General features: G+C 44.9%; 1 protein-coding gene across 2 annotated transcripts in view; it reads left to right on the top strand.

The window, feature by feature from the left end:
- The window catches only part of TMTC4 (transmembrane O-mannosyltransferase targeting cadherins 4), a 73,775-nt gene that overhangs the window by 19,336 nt on the left and 34,610 nt on the right, over window positions 1-19,829 (top strand). For both annotated transcript variants that reach the window (XR_004644047.1, XM_034758208.1), the window contains exons 6-9: window positions 13,278-13,375; window positions 15,587-15,679; window positions 18,438-18,599; window positions 19,612-19,814. Coding sequence is in view for 1 of the 2 variants with exons in the window: in XM_034758208.1 (XP_034614099.1) it covers window positions 13,278-13,375; window positions 15,587-15,679; window positions 18,438-18,599; window positions 19,612-19,814 (556 nt within the window). In the remaining variant the exon portion in view is untranslated. The remainder of the gene's footprint in view (window positions 1-13,277; window positions 13,376-15,586; window positions 15,680-18,437; window positions 18,600-19,611; window positions 19,815-19,829) is intronic.

The raw sequence follows: 19,829 nt of genomic DNA on the forward strand, positions 1-19,829 counted from the left end.
CTTCGCCAGTAATAAAGATGACCTAATTAGGCCCTCGGTGATACTTGACATTGCCTTAGTGGGTTTTCACACTGATCAGAGTCTGTGAACAATTCTGCTGATATGCCAGCTGCACAACTGAGTGCGTACCCTGGGGGTCAGGCACACTTGTGCAGCCGGCACTTTAGTGTCCACTGCAGTGTCCTCGCTTCTTTTTTTGAGAGAGATAGCTAGCGTACAGCTAGTGCTGCAGCTGAACTGCAAATCACACCACTGGCTGCAGTATAGACGTCCCCTTAACTGTGGTGGTTCTGCAGGGCATGCAGGAGTAAAAAGCCATAAAAACATTTTTTTTGTCTCCAAGGTAAGCGCATATGACTGAATATTTAGAAAGAACAGACCTGTTAAGCAATAAGGTGTCTCTTTTACATTTTTGGGAGTCAGACCTGAAAAGGTCCAGAGAGAGAGCTGGCACTGCCTGGGAGTGGTGAAGTACTGAAGCTGTTCCAGGGGGGTGGGAAAGTAGAAGTTGTCAACCTGGAAAACTTTCAGGAAAGAAGAATGTTTTTTGCAGTTTATATTCTAGCACGCTTGTCTAGTTTTGTTTACTTGTGACTTTTATCTGGATTGTCGGACAGACAGACTCTGTTTTAACTGGAGTCTTTTGTATTACATTTAAAAGAAAAATGCATCAGGATATAGGGTATAATTAGGTCATGTGTGTCCTGGCTCTAAACTTCTCTTACTCCCTTTTCATGGTATTCGATGTCACTAGAACTCCTCCATAGAATATCATTATATTTGCATGGCTACTAATCCATTTTCTCATTCTCTCCCTTTATTTTAAAACACATTTATCTGGGACTGAAAATCTAATCTGGCTTTTGGAAAAAGCAAGAGCTGACAACTGTTTGGATATAGTAGATCCTGTAGGACAGTTGTAAATTATTGACTTTAAGTTGGTTGAATTTTAATACACCGTACTTAGGGGAATTAATAGAGAGATCTATAATGTTCATCCTGCCTTGCTTTGTCCTCAGCCCTGTAATCAATCCTGTTGTGGGTGTTTTGCTCTGTGGATTTGTGATAATTGTGTGATGTGGGATGATATTAACTTGAGATTCACTGCATGTGAATAATATTTGGCCAAGATATTAACCAAAGGATCGTACCCTTCATTCCTATATTGTGCACATGCTAAAAGTGACTTTGTTCTGCTTTTGCTTTTTATTCAAAGTTTAAAGTTTCTGGTTAATATTCTTTTCCACCCACCTCTTACTGTCGTTAATGTGGTATAACATTCCAAGTAAAGTAGAGTGATTTGCATTTGCGTGGTTCTACTACTCATATTTTGTTTAGACTGGAAATATTCATCTCTTCTATGTGAAGATTACCATTATAGTATTGAAGCAGACTTTGTGAACTATTTCTGTTAGTTGTTTTGCAGTTGGCAGATGACTGTTCTTTTGCCATTAAACACTTGGGGCCTGATTTTTCAGAGAGGGGTGTGTGTGTGCAGTTCATGTGTCTGCACATCAGGTGTCTCCTATGTGCATGGCTAATTTTGAAAATCTCAGCCTTGTTTTATTTCTCCTCTTCCTGTCTAAAATAATGGTGTAGCTTTTCTATGTAGTATGAAATGAGTGGCGCATTTCTCCCCTGACATGGTTGTAGGTGAATGATAGATCAGGCTCCATATCTGTCACGGATTCCATGACTTTCTGTGACATCTGCAGCGGCCAGTGTGGCTGACCCTAGGGCTGGCCCCAGGGACCACCCAAGCAACAGCCGGGATGGTGGGAGTAGCTGTAGCTCAGTGGCCCCGGAGGTGGCCAGAGCAGCAGCGGTTGGGTGGCTCTGGGGGCAGTTGGAGAAGCCGCTGCTCGGTGGCCCCTGGCAGCTGGTGCTGCTGTCCCTGTCTCTCTCCCTCCTCCCCCCCAAAGCAGCAGGCCTCCTCTGGCCCCCCAGAGCAGCGCGCACCTCCCCAACTAAGATTTAATCAGGGGTTTTTATAGTACAAGTCCTGGATAGGGCATGGGCCATAAATTTTTTATTGCCCATGACCTGAACTTTTACTTTTACGAAAAATACACATGACTAAATCGCAGCCTTAGTGATAGATGAAGTGATCCCCTTGTAGAGCAGTTTACGCTTGAATCCCTAATTTAAGTATATTTGGGATACACAGATCCTTTAGGACCTCAAAAGGCAATGGCACTCCCTGCTCTAGTTTAGTCACTAAGGGTATGTCCATACTGAGCTGGAGGTGTAAGTCCCACTCGAGAAGATATACTCGCCCTAGCACTTATCGCACTAGTGTGCTAACAAGAGAGCATAGCTGCGGCAGCAGAGCAGGTTAGCTTCACTGAGCACACGTGCAGGGTCTTGGATGAATACGTAATGGGAGTGGCTAGCCTCTCCTGCAGCTCGTGCTGCTGTGGCTACATTCTATTTTTAGCTCATTAGCTTGATGAGCGCTAATGTGAGTGTGTCTGCTTGAGCTGGAAATCACCCTCCGCCCCTAGCTCGAAGTGTAGATATGCTAAGAATATGTAGCTGAACTGAACAGCAGTGCTAGATGGAGCCAAAGAACTGGAGATGAATGAAGAGGTCTTGGTCTTAGGAAATTTGTGAGGTTAAATTCCAATTGCAGATACTATCCTGGTCTCTTTGGAGTTCTTACCTCAGGTCTCTGAAGCTGAAGGGAAGGTAGCCTAAATTAGTCAGCTGAGACTTGTGTGATGGAGCTTGAAAATGGACAGATCTTTTCTTGAGAAAGGAAAGAAGAAAACTACACATGGTAACCAGAGGGCTGTGGGTTGTTTTATGTAGTTGGGTCATGCACTCTAGATTAGTGGTCCCAAAGTTTTATATTGGTGACCCTTTTCACACAACAAGCCTCTGAGTGCAATCCCTTTTATAAATTAAAACACTTCTTTTTATATTTAACACTATTATAAATGTTGGAGGTGAAGTGGGGCTTGGGGGTGGAGGCTAACAGCTCGTGATCCCCTGAGGTGTCATGACCCCCAGTTTGAGAACCCCTGCTCTAGATGATACTTTCTTCCTTGTTTGGTTGGTCAGTCCAAAACCTGAGTGGCTTATTGGTTCAGGACATTGCTTAACCTTTTTTCTCTTGTTGAACCATAATAATAAATGTGAGGTCTCTCCAAAAGAGAAGAGTTAACTTTGCTTTCTTAAGTGCTGCGGTATGTCCCCTCAAAAACACGGCTGCTGTCACCTTAAAATCCAAGCTGTCCATCAGTTGCAGTAGAAAAGCCTAGGGTCAATTAATTCCACAGTGTGGCGCACCCGGTGTATGCAGTATTACTTAGAAATGTTCACCCACCACAGTAATCTGAATGGATGACCATCCCATAGTGGTTTTTCTCCAGCTCACGTGGGTTGGTCATTTGGTCACCTGGACTCTTGCCCTTATTCTTGTTCTAAGAAGGAGCAGTCTTAAGATCTCTTTATGTATAAGTACAAAACACTGCATTGATTTCCAGCTTTTTGGACAGGAATTTAATGCACACTTTGTTTCTTTGGCTTATTTACAATCGTACCCATCTGTTAGTGTGGCACTATGCCCACTCACAATATGGTGTTCTGCTTTCAACTAGGTACAGGTGCCAGCCAAAGATTGGTTTCCTTTTCTGACAGAAGATCTTAGTGGGAAGCAATGCAATGTTAAGGGAATGTGCTTCATTAAATTGATTACCTCGGTTGGTATGTGTATCTTATAATAATTATTAGCACTTATACTTTACAATGTTTTACATTTTCAGAAAGCTGTTCAACAGTTAATTGACGGCATTGCTAAGTGCCTTTCTTCTGGATCTATTTTTCCAGCCTAGCTCACTACTGACACTTCTGCATGAAGAATAAAAATTATTGACCCAAGGAAAACCACAAGAAAATGTATATTTAAATCTTAGAGTACAGTACTGTCCTTTTGAGAGAGCAAGAGGAAATAAAAGGACTGGAATTGCATTTATAAAGGAGAGGAACTTGATTTTTATTTCTCTTTTCATGCTGAGCACTTTCAACATCTAGGAGTGCTTGGACTTAACCAGATTATACCTGGAATGCTGAGATGATTCTGGCTTCTGAGAATCAAGGTGTGCCCAAGAAGTAGTCTCTGCTTCTTGTGTGTATAAGAGAGCAAAAAAAAAAAGTAACAACAAATGTAAAATAGGTGTGATGTTAGCATCTATCTGGGACTGTGGCTATTCGAGCTGGAAACTTGAGCTGGCTTTCCCTTGGCCTCTGGCATTACAACACAATAGGAGCACGCATCCATGCTCAGGGGAAACATGAGCTTTATCTTACTTCATGTGGAAATTTTGCCCCCATATGTATGTGATGAGGATAGAAGGATGGAGAAAAATAATCTTGTTCTATTGTGGCTATCAATTTGAAAACTTTCTTTGTAGTAGATACTTTCTTTGTAGTAGTAGATACTCACACATGAAATTACTCATCTTTGAAAACTGGCTACAATCCTTTATAATGAGGCTTTTAATTTTGCATTTGTTTCATATTCGTCATATTACAATAGCACCTGGAGGACCCAGGATTTGGGCCATTTTATTTGAGATGTTCTATCTACATGTAGAAAGAGAGCCCCTGTCCCAAAGATCTTAATCTAAAGCGGAAACCTGGACAAAGCGTGGGAGAAAGGAAGTATTATACCCCCATTTTACAGATAGGAAATCAAGGCACAGGGAGATCAAGGGTCACCGGGAGTCTGTGGCAGAGCTGGGAGCTTTGAACTCAATATCCTGCATCCTAGTCAAATGCCTTAATCATAGGATCATCCTTTCTTTCAAGTAAGCAGTGTCGTTCAGTTTCCTAAGTCTGTATTTCCATGCTGGACTGGAATAACCCTTCAGTGGGGTACATACTAAGCCAAATGCATCCCTGGGTTCACTCATCAAAACCTTCAGCATAGTTACCCCAAAGATGAATTTGGCTTGTTTTTATGTTGTTTATTTGAAATACGGATAGTATACAAGCAAAGTCCTTTCTGTTTGGCTGAGACTATCCAGGTGGTGTCAGGGATCAGGGTCTGCAGCAGAAGCAGTCTACTGGCAACCCAGCAAGTACAGCTGGCCTGCAGCAGGCTACTTGATTGACAACACCATATGATTGGTCAGGAAGGGTGGCTGACTTTTAAGCCCAACAGCAGCTCTCTGCCTGCTCAGTGCATATCATGCCTGCTGCTGCACTTGCTCCTGTTCCAGTTCCTGCTTCCAGTCCCTGCTCTTGCTCTGTTCTGCTCCAGCCTCAGTTCCCATTTGGCTCCTACCTCTCCAGAACTGATCCTCTGCTCTGGCTTACGACTCTGGTTGACCCTCAGTCTCTGGCATTCGGCTCCTGTCTTCGGTACCGATCCTCTGCTCCACCTCTGACTTACGACTCTGATTACACTCTGGCATTTGGCTACTGATTCTTGACTCGTTTCTGGCCTCTGCCCACTGTAGACCCAGCTCTAATCAGTAGACTGAATTTTCCCTTTAACCACATACCGCCCATGGTCCAGTCTCTAACAGTTGGAGCAGCCTCCCAAAACAACAAGGCTAGGGGTCCATCTTGCTGACATAGATCCCACCCAGGCCAGTCCTTCATTAGCAGAGTTGGTAGGGGCTCTTTGAAATTTGCAGGTGCAGGGGGCTTCAGCGGGTGCCCCAATTCCAGCCCTCTGGGAACTGAAGATCCTGCTGCCAGAAAAATTTGACTATGATCGCAGCCAATTCTGAGCCTTCCTGAACCAATGCTGGTTCCTGTTCTTATGCCCCCTTTGTTCCCTACTGACCAGGCTTGGGTTGGGCTTATTAATTTATCGACTGGGGAAGTCTTGGCTTAGGCATCTGCCCTTTTGGAACAGTCCCGCCCTCCTGGGCCAGTTGGAGGGGTTTATTCAAGCAGTGTTCATGATTTTTGCTGACCCTCACCACTCTTGAACTGCCAAGGCTAAACTTCAAGTGCTGCAGTAGGGGTGTTGATTCGTAGCCAAATTCCACCATCTCTCCATGGATGTTGAATGGAACGAGGCAGCACCGCGCCACCATTTCCGGCTAGGATTGAACAAAGCTGCTGAAGATGTAGTGGTGTAGTTCAAAGCGCCATCTAGTCTGGACATCCTGAATAACTTGTGCATTTGAATTGACAACCACCTGACCAAGCTGTGCCATCAGCGTAGTTCAGCCCTCTGAACCCTGCCAACACCCTGGACTCTGACTCTTCAACTGTGCAGTTCGCTCTAGAACCCAGGCGGTTTGACCAGGTCTGCCCACGTCTACCTTTTCTAGAGAAGCACAGACGTCGAGTGTCAGGGCTGTTCTTATATTGAAGATACAACGTGTGGTGGACCACTCTCATCCCTCCTTTGGAAATTCTTGGCTCCCACGTGCCATTGTTGGGACAACAGCAGTCATGATTCAGCGTCTGACATCCCTCCGACTGCCACCGCAGATCCAGTTTTCTATGAGTCCCAAGATCCACCTAGAAGCTCTAGTTGATTCGGGGGCCTTGGACAATTTTCTGGGCTGGGACTTCAAGACCCAAGTTATTCCTACTCTGTGCAAGAACTTTCCGGATCTTGTGGAAACCATTGATGCTTTGCTCCTGTCCTTGGGCCCAGTAATTCTCCAAACCATTCTCCTAACAGTTGTTTCTCTCCCATGGGCATCGGGGAAACCCTCTAGTGAGAGTTAATTTCGGCCCCTGCTCTGTGGTCATCTCGGTCTGCCCTAGCTATCAGCACATGACCCCAACATCCACTGGCAGAAAGGGATATCTTTTCTGCTTGCAGTATTGCCCACAACCCTGTGTCCCAGAAGCCAGTAAGAGGGCTAGTACTCTCTGCAGCTTGTGCTATGAGCTGGAGAATCCCTACTCTGCATAAGCAAGCTCACAGCAGTGAAACACGCCAGGCCTGCCACAGACCAGTCTGCCGCTGTCATAATACTGCTCAAATATTATGACCTCACTGATGTATTAAAAAGGAAACATGGATGCCCTGCCCCCACACTGGAGATATGACTGTCAACCTCCAGCCCAGAGCTGAGATTCCCTTCCACTGTATATATGCCCTTTCAGAACTGGAGCTGCAGGCTCTTTGCACATATCTGCAGGAGAACCTGCAGAAGGAGTTCATCCATCCACATTCCAGGCTGGGGCTCCAGTCTCCTTTGTTAAGGAGGAGGATGGGTCCTTGCAGCCCTGCATTGATTACTGGACACTCGCAAGGTGACCGTTTGGAACTGCTATCTACTCCCTCCCATTCATGAGCTCCTAGACCATCTGTGCTCCATTTGACTTTTTCTGAAGCCATATCTGTGTGGGTCCTAGGATCTGGTATGTCTGTGAGAGGGAGATGAATGGAAGACTGTCTTCTGCACTCGGTATGGCCACTTCTAGTACCTTGTCATGCCAGTTACCCTGTGCGTCCCCCAGCGACCTTCCAGCATTTTATTCTTGACATCTTCTGGGACATACTGGATCAGTTCGTCATTTACTGATATCATCCCTATTTTTTTTTTTTTTTTTTTTGAGGGTCAGGTACGTCATGACCAGTACATGCAAAGTGTCTTGAAAAAGCTTTGCCTGAATCATTTGTATGACAAGATGGAAAAATGCCAGTTTGACCAGAACACAGTGGAGTTTCTGGACTATGTCATCTCCCATAATGAACTGGCTATGGGCCCATGTAAGGTGGCAGCCATCACAGACTGGGCAGTACTAAAGTCTGCAGAATACAATGCTTTCTGGGCTTTGTCAATTTCTATGGGAGATTTATCAAGGGGTTCTCTGGTGTGGGCGCCTCCGCACCGACTTCCATGTTAGGGAGCATAGTTTATTTGTCTCCAGAACCAAAGACTGCATTTGATCGCCTAAAGCAGAGATTCGTCTCAGCCCCCATCTTGATCACTTAAACCCAGCCAGACCATTTGCAGTGGAGGCAGATGCTTTAAACTTTGTACTGGGACCAATTCTCACTGATGGCTAGCTTCATCCTTGTGCCTTCCATTCATGCAGATTTACTCCACCAGGGCAGATTTATGACATTTTAGACAGTTATTGAAAATTAAAGTGGCCTTTGAGGAGTGGTGTCATCTCCTGGAAGGTGCTAAATTCTCAGTCCAAGTTCTTACTGATAAGACCCTGGAACCACCAGCAGGCCTAGTGGTCTCTCTTCTCTACCCTTTGATTTCATGGTCACCACCTGCACCAGAGCAAGGAATGGGAAGGTGCACACATTTCCTAGAAAGGACAAGTGTTATGGCATGGAAACCCCATCCATGATCCCCAGAACTTAAAATTTTATTGTGTGGAGTGTGGTGCCAGCAATCAGATTCCCTCCATCGGGTCCCTGTTGCCCAATGAATCATTTGCGATTCAAATCCATTGTGCCCTAGAAGATACCAGCCATCCGACTGACTTGGCGTTCACGTGCCACAATGGGATCCTCTACCACAAGGAATGCATCTATGTGCTTGAGGGGCCACCCAGGCGCCATGTCCTAAGATTCTGCCATGATACTCCTCTGGCAGACCACTTTGGCCAATTCAAGACCCAGGACCTGGTGTCTAGAAGCTTATGGTGGCTAGCCTGGCGTGCTTCTGTAGCAACTTACGTGAGCTCCTGTGATCTCTGTGCCTGGACGAAGACCCTTGTGTCAGACCACTGTCTCTCCTGCAGCCCTAGCCCACCCCATCTCAGCCCTGGACTTTCTTGTGGAACTGCCGCCCTTTTAAGGACACACTACAATTCTAGTGGTAGGGGATCTTCTTATGAAGATGCTGCATTTTGTACCACATTTGGGGCTTTCACACCGCCTGAGACACGCCTTCCTTTTTGAAGAAAATACCTTTTGCCTTTGTGGGTTACCACCAAGCATCATTTCTGATTGGGGATCCCACTTTCTCATTTTTGACAGGAATTCCTCCGCCTTCCAAGAATTGACACCTGTACCTTGACTGCTTACCACCCAAAAACCAGTGGTCAGATGGAACAGATCATTTAATTCCTGGAGCAGCACCTACACTGCTTATCTTTCACAGAGAATTCACCTACAACAGTGCCACGTGCGTCTCCACCCAACAGTCCCCCTTGGTTTGCTAAGCATGGATTCCACCTTCGCTCCCCCCAAAATCCCCAAGTCCCCAGTGCCTGCCATTTCTGACCTTACTGCTTTCATTCACCAGGTGCACCAAAAGCTTAAACGCTGGTTAGAGGAAGCTAAGACAGCCTACCAACTATATGCCAATCCGCACTGTCAACCAGCCCCTAGCTTCTCAGTAGGGCATAAAGTCTGGCTGTCTGCCCGGAGCCTTAGATCTACTCACCAGTCTACGAAGCTGGACCACCAGTACTTGGGGGCCCTTTCAGATTATGGAACAGATTAATCCAGTAACCTTCAGGCTACAGCTATCGGAATCCTTTCAAGGACTGTCCCGTATTCCATATCTCCCTGTTAAAACCACATACTGCAAATCCCTTTCACTGCCCTACCCCACTGATAACCATTGAATAGTAGGAAGAATAAACAGTATGGCAAATTTTGGACTGTCGCCAACCGTGGTGAAGGCTCCAGTAATTAATTGACTGGGAGGGATATGGCTAAGATGAATGCTTGTGGGAATCTGGGGAACACATCCATGACCCTGACCTGCATGCTTTTCACTGTGCCTGATTGAAGAAAACATGCCCTGAGGCCCCCAGGAATTGCACTTGGGTGAGGGGAGGGAGGATATTCTCAGGAATCAGGGCCTGCAGTGGAATCAGGCTCCTGGCACCCCAATAAGCAAAGCTGGCCTACAGCAGGCTACCTGATTGGTCAGGAAGGGCAGCTGGCTGGCTTTTGAACCCAGCAACATTAGCTCTCTGGCTGTTCAGTGCATATCAAGCCTGCAGCCGCGCTTGCCCTCGTTCCATCCTTGCTCCTGCTTTGTTCCAGACACAGTTCCTCTTCTGCTCCTGTCTCTCTGGTACTGATTGTTGGCTCTGCCCCTGGTTTATGACTCTGGTTGATCCACCATCTTTGGCATTAGACTTCTGTGTCTCGGTTACTGACCCTTGGCTTGTCCCTGGACTCTGCCCACCCTGGACCCAGCTCTAACTGGTAGGCTGAACTCTTGCTTTAACCACTAGGCCAGACTGCCCACAGCCCGGTCTTTAACAGGTGGAAATAAAAATGCATTCCCCCTTTTTAAAAAGCATATGCAGTAACCTCAGGGTATCCTGATCACCATTCTCTCTTATATTTCCCTCCTTTCCCAAACTGGAAGGGGGAAGAAAATGCTGCACTGTTCAAGGGTATGTATGTGTGAGATCTTGCTAATAGCATAAGGTTTCTCTTCCTACACCAGAGGTGGGCAAACTATGGCCCACAGGCCACGTCCAACCTGTAGGATCCTCCTGCTGGCCCCTGAGGTCCTGGCCCGGGAGGCTAGCCCCTGGCCTCTCCCATGCTCTTTCCTCCTCCCCCACAGCCTTAGCTCACTGCGGCACCAGCGCAATGATCTGGATGGTGGGGCTGTGAGCTCTTGCCGGGCAGTGTAGCTGCAGAGTCGTGGCCTGACCCGGTGCTCTGTGCTGCGTGGTGGCGTGGCTGCCTGTCCTGGTGCTCTGGGTGGCGCGGCTGTAGCGCCACCAGCTACTGGTGCTCCAGGCAGCGTGGTAAGGGGGCAGGTGGCGGGGGGGGAGGGGGCTGGATAGAGGGTAGGGGAGTTCGGGTGGTGGTCGGGCTGGGGGTGTGGATAGGGTTCAGGGCGGTCAGAGGGCGGGGAGCAGGGGCATTGAATGGGAGCAGGGGGCCAGTCAGGAATGAGAGGAGCAGTTGGATGGGGCGGCAGGGGGCAGTCGGGGCAGGGGGGGGGTCCGGAGGTGGTCAGGGGACAAGGAGGATGGGGTAGGGGTCCTGGGGGGGCCATCAGGGAACAGCAGGGGTTGGGTGGGGCAGAAGTCCTGGGGCGACTGTCAGGGGGTGAGAAGCAGGGGTGGTTGGATAGGGGGCGGGGGCTGGGCCACGCCTGGCTGCTTGGGCAGGGACAGCCTCCCCTAACTAGCCCTCCATACAATTTCGGAAACCCGATGGGGCCCTCAGGCCAAAAAGTTTGCCCGCCCCTGTCCTACACAGTCAGTGCACTACCAGGGTTTGTGTTAATAAAGATCTTTGGGTATCTCATGCATGAAAGGTGCCATAGGTGCTAAATATTACACTACTTATTATTTTAAGATAATTTCTATCCTGTTCTAGCATACTGCTTCTGATAGTAATTTCACCAAAACTGTCTGTGTTTAAAAAACCCAAGTACCCCCCAAACATCCTCCCCCCAAAAAGCCTGATCCAATTGTCTGGACAAAAATATTCTGAAGACAGGATATGGCAATGGAACATGAAACCATAAACATTGATTTGTTCTAGGTAGTCTCAAAAATCTATGTCCCTGTATTGTTTTGAACAATCACGTATTTGGTTATGCCATACAAAATCAGCTGTACGTCTCTGAAGTCCAAACGTACTGAATACATAAGTGTCTTGAAACAGTTGGGCATGTTGTGATGTAGATATTGTAAATGCCCCTCGATCCAGCGGGTTATGTAGACAAGCCCTCAGTTACAATGTTAATTACTCCTGAGGAATTCTGTGTCACTGCACACACATAGAATTCATGTCCCCTGCAGATTTCTTTGCTTCCATGTAGAAAAATACCTTTCTGATGGGGAAGCAAAGGGAGGCTGCAAGAGCGGTCACAGTCACGCACCCCTTCCCAGCTGCTTGGGCACATTGTTTCTGGTGCCTTGGAGCAGCTGGTGGAGAGGTAAATCGCTGCCAGGGGCTGGGGACGCCCCAGCTGGTGGCTCGTACCTTGCTGGGCTCAGCATGACAGGACTTCCTCTTCTCCTACAAGGAGCAGCCGGGCCCAGGTCAGACCCATCTCCAGAAACCTTCCCTGGCAGCAGGAAATTCCGAACCCCATCGCTCCTCAGCCTTGGGGAAAGGGGTCACTGTACAGGAAGCTGTTCCCCAGTTCATCCAACCCCTGCGCATCCAGCCTCCCCCATCCCCAACACCCCCCCCCCATCAAGCCTCATCCCCTGCACCCAGACCATGTCTGCACTCAAACCACCACCCTGCTGAGCCCCATCCCCCACCAGGCGAGCCCCTTGCACCCAAACCCCTTCCCTGCTGAGCCCCAACCGTAGGTCCTGGAACTGGGGATGTTGCCTCACCCCTGGCTTGAAGTAGTTTCCATCATATAGAGGGTTTACAGTTTGGTTCAGTGGCTCTCAGCACCTCCACTATACAAATTGTTCCAGCACTCCTCGCCCCAACCACGTTCACCTGCAGAGTCCCATTGCCCCAGCACCTGGAACCCACCTGCCCAACAAACCCCTGTGCATCCTGAGCTGCATCTGGACCCCCCCCCCACTGAGCCACCCACACCCAGATTACCCCAACAGAACCCTCTTGCCCCACACCTGGATCGCCCCACACTAAGCCCCTTCACAATTAGATCCTGCTGGACTGAGCCTGCCTGCCCTGCAGCCTCACCGCCGTGTCTGTGTCCCGGGCGGGGAGGGGCTGCAGTGTGATCTCCCACCTCCATGCAGCCAGAGGTCTTTGCTCCTCACTGCCATGCTGGAGCTTCCACATTTATTCATTGACAAAATTTGCAGAATTTTAAAATATTGTGTGCAGAATTTTTATTTTTTGGTGTGGAATTCCCTTATGAGTAGTTAATGGAGTATTCTGATGTACTACTTAAACAAATCAGCCTTGCAGGTGCTTTTAACCCAGTGCACCTTTCAGATTAAGCAGCAGTTAAAATATGACTCACATGGATGATACCTCACATATAATAATTGGGAGAAATTTTACTTATTCTCTGACAGCCTGGGAGAGTGGCCAATAATAACAGACCTGTAGCCGGGAATGATAAACTTGTGTCTACGGATCGGGGATTAACTTGTGTCTACGGATCGGGGATTAGTCTTTGAAGATAATGTATTGTGGAAACCAATGTGGAGCCTCTGCCACACTAGAATTGGAGAGACTAGAATGTCTACCAAACAGGAAGATACCTAATGTGCACTAAATAGCTACTGCTAAGGGACTAATGCAAGTATATTGCTATTGGTGCCTTCTAGTCTTAAAAGGTGAATCTCTCGCTTGGCATGAGAGAGAAGATTTAAAGAGAAAATGAATAGTGTGGTTTTTTTAAAGTAAAATTTCTAGTGTTAATTTAGGTTAATGTACCATTCAATGTCCTGTTTTACATTGACAGATAAGGAAGGGAACCATTTTTCTATTCTCTGGGTACTGGCGAGTGTTCTTCTTGGTGCAATAGCCATGCTGTGCAAAGAACAAGGAATTACAGTACTGGTAAGATCTCTTCATAATCCACTAAATTCTGTCCTTCGCATCCATAAGCTACTACTGCACACATGCTGCTGCAAATCTTCTCCACATCTGTAAACAACTTAGACTGTGCTTCTGCACTAGTTAGTCTCTTAAGAAAATTGGCTTATGAATGTTAAACATTGACCTAGCCAGGCTCTGTGCCCAGTGCTTCTAATGTGATTCCTTTTGTGCTTGTTTGCGTCTGATAGTAGCTTGCATGTACCTATAGAAGTCTCTACTCGTCTGCTTTGTAGATATTATAATACCAGTTTTAATTTGTGCCACATTGGATGCCTGTGTTCTTGCATGTCTGACTGTCCTCTTGGGCCCACGATACCAGCAAATCTACAAAGGGATTGTTCATAGATTAAATGAACAAGACTGATAAATGGCTGATAAAGAAGTTTTCGTATGCCCCACATCCCTTTTTTTTAAAGGAACTGTTGACACTGCCTAGTTAGAAGTAGCTGTTCTGCTTATCACTCTTATTAATTCTCGTCCTTATTTTAAGCATGTATCTAAATAGGAGCCTTCTTTTTTTGAGTTGATGTGCTTCTGTATCTTTTTACTCACCCGAGGTCGTCCTGTTTGTGATGACCCTATTGCTTCAACAGTAGCCTACTGAGATGCCAAAATTGGGGTGTATTTCTACAGCTGGAGAATGGCTTCAGCTAGAACTGGGAGGGATGGAGTAGTAGGACAGTAGTAGTAGAACAGAGGAATACTTAAGGAATGAAGAGCCTTGTTCATATTATTCTTGGTATAAAGAAGAGAAAACAAATGACAGTAAACATATCCTGGAGCGTAAGCAGAATCGTTTTTAAATAGACTATCTTTCAAAGGCATGTGTGGGAGACACAGAAGTGGTTCTCTAACTTAAGATGTGCTATGGTTGTTTCTCATATTAGCATGACAATAATGTTTGAGTAGCAGCCTCATCTTTTATTTTCTGGCTGTCTTTGTTGGATGTTGTATTGTTAGGATGATTATATTCATCCTCAAGCTCAGGGATAAGGGTTTCACACTAAGAGAAGCACAGGCCAAAGGGAGCAAAAACAAGGGTAAAGAAGAGCCATAGAAGCCACACACAAAAATGAATAGTGCCACATGCTGAAATGCCCCTTTCCAACTGGATCCCTGCCTCCCTCTCTTCCTCAATACGCCAACCACGTATACTGCCTGCTGGCCTCCTTGCATGGAGTCACTCTGAGGTTCATGCCAGTTTCCCTCTGATTCCTGTGGCTGACAGAGACTGATTTTGTCTTTGCCTCTTAATGAGTAGAAACCCTTACCCTCACCTAGCAATGTGCTTCTGCTAGTTCCTTGTAGCCCTTAAGACACTAGATTATCTCCAAAGATAATATTAGGATGCTAGCTACATATCCCTCATGTATAAGTGTTAAAAATTACTGAACATTTTTGGTGGGGTTGGGAGGTATTTGACATAGAATATGCCATGAAAATAGCATGTCAGAATAAAATGGTTACTGGAGCAGATGGATATATGGGACCTGATTCTGATCTTGTTTTCACCAGTGTAACTCCATTAACTTAAGTTGAATTACTCTTGACTTTAAGGTTTTGTCCGGCAAAATGCCGAGAAACAAAGGCTAAATGCCTTCAGATCCTATAGAGGTCTATAGAATTTTGCCAGAGGTTTCTGGCACCTTGCAGGATCGGGCACTTACATTGGTGTAATTCCAGTGAGAATCCTGCCTGGATCCCCTATAACTCTAAGCCATTGCTCTGGCAACCTGTGTGACCATTTACAAAGGAAGAGGTGATTTGAACCCATCCAGCCAAAATATGCTTGATGCTTCACTGGTGCACAGTGAGAGGTAAGGGATGGGTGGCTTTTAAAAATCCACTTTATTGCACTAGTCCCCATGACTGCAACCCCTGGGCTGCAAAAAGGGTTGGGAGGGCAGAGAGGAGGTGGGGTAATGTTCTTATGCCCCCCATTACATATGCATAGACCAGGAGGCTGCCTGGCCATGCACAGGGGTGCATGCGGCATCCTGTCAAGTGTTGAGGCATGGTCTCCTGCAGTGTTCTTTCTTTTTCTTGGAGCACTGACTCTGTCCATTTGTAACAAGTTCAGAATCAGAATTGAGATTCACTATAGAAGTAGGATTTTTAAAATACACTTTTAATAAATGAATTCTGCTTTCTCTCTTTCTCTTGGTTATTTAGGGCTTGAATGCTGTATTTGATGCTCTGGTGATTAACAAACTAAATATTTTGGAACTTATTCAAAAGGTACTACATACGGACAAGTCATTGGAGGTGAGTGTGCTCAGTCTCAGTTCATTCTAGCTCTCCAGGCAACAAAAAAGATGCCATTTTCACAGTTTTGTATGTGCTGGGTGTGCAATCATAAACTAGATATAATTTCAGAGTCAGCAAAACAAGGCAATGATCTGGAACATCTTTTCAGCAACATGAGCGATCATGGTAGAGCACTGCTGTACCCAGCAAGACTTAAACGCCTGCATTTCATAGCTCTTTTCACAGCAATATATAAAGAGCTGATGTCCGAGTATTTAAGAAAGCTGGCTCTAACGCATGGAATCAGTCCAAGACCAGTTAAATGGATGTTGACAACATCCAATTGGCAAAGCGAAGAGTGAATTATTTATCCAGGTTTACAAAACAGATTTTAAGGCAGAAAAAGCAAGAGTTACAGCATGCACAGAAGTACCTCTTACGTAAGAGAATAATTTTCTCTTTTGGCAATCCAGCTCAGATACTTTCTTTCCCCCAGAACACAAATTGCCAAGAAAGAAAAAGACCTCCTAGTTTCTAGACATAGAAGCTGTGAATGAGAACCCAGTTAATCCACTGGCATTCTCTGGAGGATAAATGGGTGTCTCCAGTGAACCCTAATTCATCCATTATCAGCTCAGATGGAATCTGGCATGTCACATGTGCAGTGGCCAGCAAATCCCAGAAATAACAAGCATTGGGTAAACTTTTGACTGCAACTGGATAGTCCCTCGAGAGAAGAGAGTTACTAATGACAAACTATCTGTCCTTCCCTTGGAGGGTTCAACAAGGCAGAAAAATCTTCATTGGACTTTGCATGGTGTAAAACTGCAGAGAACCGTTGCTCTTCTGGTGTTTAGTTTAAGCCCTGTGGAGCTTCCATAAACTCTGCAAGGATGAAATGTGAATGAAAGGCCCTTTGGAGCTTAAGGAGGGATCTCAGTAAATGGGAGTGAACTCTGTAGAACTGAATCAGCCAATTTGGGCAAAGATATCTAGCTCAAGGGAAAGGGGTAGTTCTAGCAGCAAAAAGGAATGCCAGAGCACTCAACAGTGTAAGTTGACTGTCAGTCAGTTTAAGAAAAGTGAGGAGTCTTGGGATTAGTAGAGGACTAAAGCAGAACCACTTCAGAGTTTTATTGAGGAAATGCTTCAAAGATAAACCTTTTATAAGTGACTTTCTTTAAAATGTGAAGAGTTTAAAGCATTGTTTCGGTTTACAATTTTAAATCCTTAGGGCTATGTGTGGAAAACTTCAAATGCCAGTTATTTCATGAAAATACGATGGAAAATATTAATAGCTCATTAATTTTAACTTCTCCCACCTCCAAAAATTGTTCTGATCTGTGCATGGAAATGTTGTATACAGACGGTTTCAAGTTTCTTACAATTTCTTCACCCTTCCCCTGGGAGTCTAAAGAAACATTAAACTTTTTTTTTACGACAATTTCAGATCCAGACCCTCTTTTCACATTTAAGTCTCAACCCTTGGCATAAGAATGGACAAAAGAGCAGTGACATTTCTTCTTCTAATTTTTGTTTATTTTAAATTTTTCTCTCAATCCACGATGATTTTCATGAAAGATAAACTTCCCTAACCATGTAGTGGAGAGTGATCTGAAAATGAGGTCATAATGGAACACTAGAGGCAGTCTTAAGGATGGAATTCTTGCCTCGTTTCTCCATAATAAATCCTGTATAAACTGCAATAATACATTTTACAGTAAAATATAGGTTCCTAAGTCACTTGGGTTTAGTCATGCTTTTAATAATTTTACCAGCTTCCTCCTTTTTCCCTAATTTTTAACTGTGGAACTTTCATGTATCAACTCATAATTTTTACACTGAATAGATTTAAATGGAGAAAAACACTTGCTTTAGAACAATATCATATAAAAATATCTGTTTTAGAACAGAATGCTAGTTAAATATTTCAATTGTATTTAATTGAGATGTTTTTTAAAATAAATGCTCACAGTACATTATCATTAATTCTCAGAGTATTGATCTTTCCAACATGCTGTATGAATACTTACATGTATGTTCTTCAAATCCCCTGACAGAAACTGACTTGAGAAATAACTTAAACTTCCAGAGATTGTTAGAGACGCTTCTTAAAGAGAAATTGTTTCCTTTGTAATTCATTATCAATAAAATTTTGTTTGCAATAAGTCTTTCTTTTCAAATTAATCATGAAGACCACAAAATAAAACCAGAGAGAAGGGAATCCTCAGCCCTTATTATTATTTTGTTTCTTGATTATTTGTTTCCCAAAGCTCCTACAACAGTGACTCTCAAACTTTTTTTTTTACTTGTGACCCCTTTCACATAGCAAGCCTCTGAGTGTGACCCGCCCCTATAAATTAAAAACAATTTTTTATATATTTAACTCTGTTATAAATGCTAGAGGCAAAGCGGGATTTGGGGTTTGACAGCTCATGGACCCCCCCATGTAATAACCTTGTGATCCCGAGGGGTCCCGACCCCCAGTTTGAGAACCCCCTGCCCTACAATATATATCAGATGCTGTACAATCAGAAGGCACAGTCCTTCTGAAGAGCTTCTTTCTTATTCTTTATTTATAATAAATATTTTTGCCATAAAGCAAGTAGATACCCATGCAATAGAGAATTTGGTTCAATGGCTGTAAAACATTTATTCCCTTCGATATTTAGAATGCACAAATACCATCTTCTTTCCAGCTATTTCTGTTTTAGGTGGATGGGAACAAGATCTGAAGGTGTTAATAATTTGTCCTGTTGTTGTTTTTCTCCTGTAGAATGTTGGGTTGTTTAAAAAGGGACTCCTCTTCAGGATAACTGTTCTGTTGTCTGGAGGGGCCACTATGCTCTGCATGCGCTGGAGAATTATGGGCACAGGACCACCCGCTTTTACTGAAGTAGACAACCCAGCTTCATTTGCAGACAGCCTGTTTGTGAGAGTAAGTCACAAACCTGTCATACTTCCGCAAGTTAAAAAAAACTGGGTCTTTAAAAGGAAAGTTCAATTTTACTTCAGCACTTAAAAAAAAAAAATCAATAAAATGAGTGTTTCTTGTATTTGTGGACTGTATGATGAATCACCTTTTTAGTAAATCTTGTGTGGTTTTATTTAATGTACTGTGTGTTTTCTTCCCCTCTTTTCTATGTTCATGGGAGAAGGGATACAATCCTTTTGCTGTCCTTTCCCTTAACAGCTATTGAAAGTTGGTCCTGCACTTTTCCTTCACCTTTGAATAAAATAACACTATGTTCTGGCTGGGTATGTGGCTTTGTATTGTGGTGGTGTGGTGATTTTTTGTGTTAGTGCCTTTGCCTACGGTGGGTATGTCTACACAGCAATAAAAGACCCATGGCTGGCCCAGGTCAGCTGACTCAGCTCGTGGGGCTCGGGCTTTGGGGCTATAAAATTGAAGTGAAGATGTTGGGGCTTCAGTTGGTCCCTGGGCTCTGGGACCCTCTCCACCTGTAAGGTCCCAGAGCCCGGGCTCCAGCCTGAGCTCAAACGTCTACACTGCAGTTTTATAGCCCTGCAGATGGAGCCCAAGTCAGGAGACACGGACTAGCTGTGGGTCTTTATTGCAGCGTAGACATACCCAATAATAAAGCTGAGCTTTTTTCACATTGCCTCGTGTTTTGGGAGATTGTTCCATCCAGATCCACATACATAGAGGACTGTCTATTGGCTCTCCCATCCTGAATAGGAGAAACATCCTGTGCATGGAAAACGTTTTTGATAAAAATCATCATACGATTTAAAAAAAAAGCAAAATGAATGGACCTGTATGTAATTAGAATCATGCAGCATTTGAGTTAGGACACTTATTATTTTAAAAGATACATTTTTGGGGGTGGAGGGGAAGGGAAACAAAGATCACAGAGTGCTGAAGTTGGATTTTGGGTTTTTTTGGAAGTTTAGTATCAAATAAATGTTTGTTTTTCTTTGACTGACAGGCTATAAACTATAATTACTACTATTCGTTGAATGCATGGCTGCTGCTGTGTCCCTGGTGGCTGTGTTTTGATTGGTCAATGGGCTGCATACCCCTTATTAAATCAGTCAGTGACTGGAGAATAATTGCACTAGCAGCACTTTGGTTCTGCCTAATTGGCCTGATATGCCAAGCTCTGTGCTCACAAGACAGCCATAAGAGAAGGTAAGAGACAGTGCT

Source organism: Trachemys scripta, chromosome 1, assembly GCF_013100865.1.
Source record: "Trachemys scripta elegans isolate TJP31775 chromosome 1, CAS_Tse_1.0, whole genome shotgun sequence".
In the NCBI taxonomy this organism is placed as follows: domain Eukaryota; kingdom Metazoa; phylum Chordata; order Testudines; family Emydidae; genus Trachemys; species Trachemys scripta.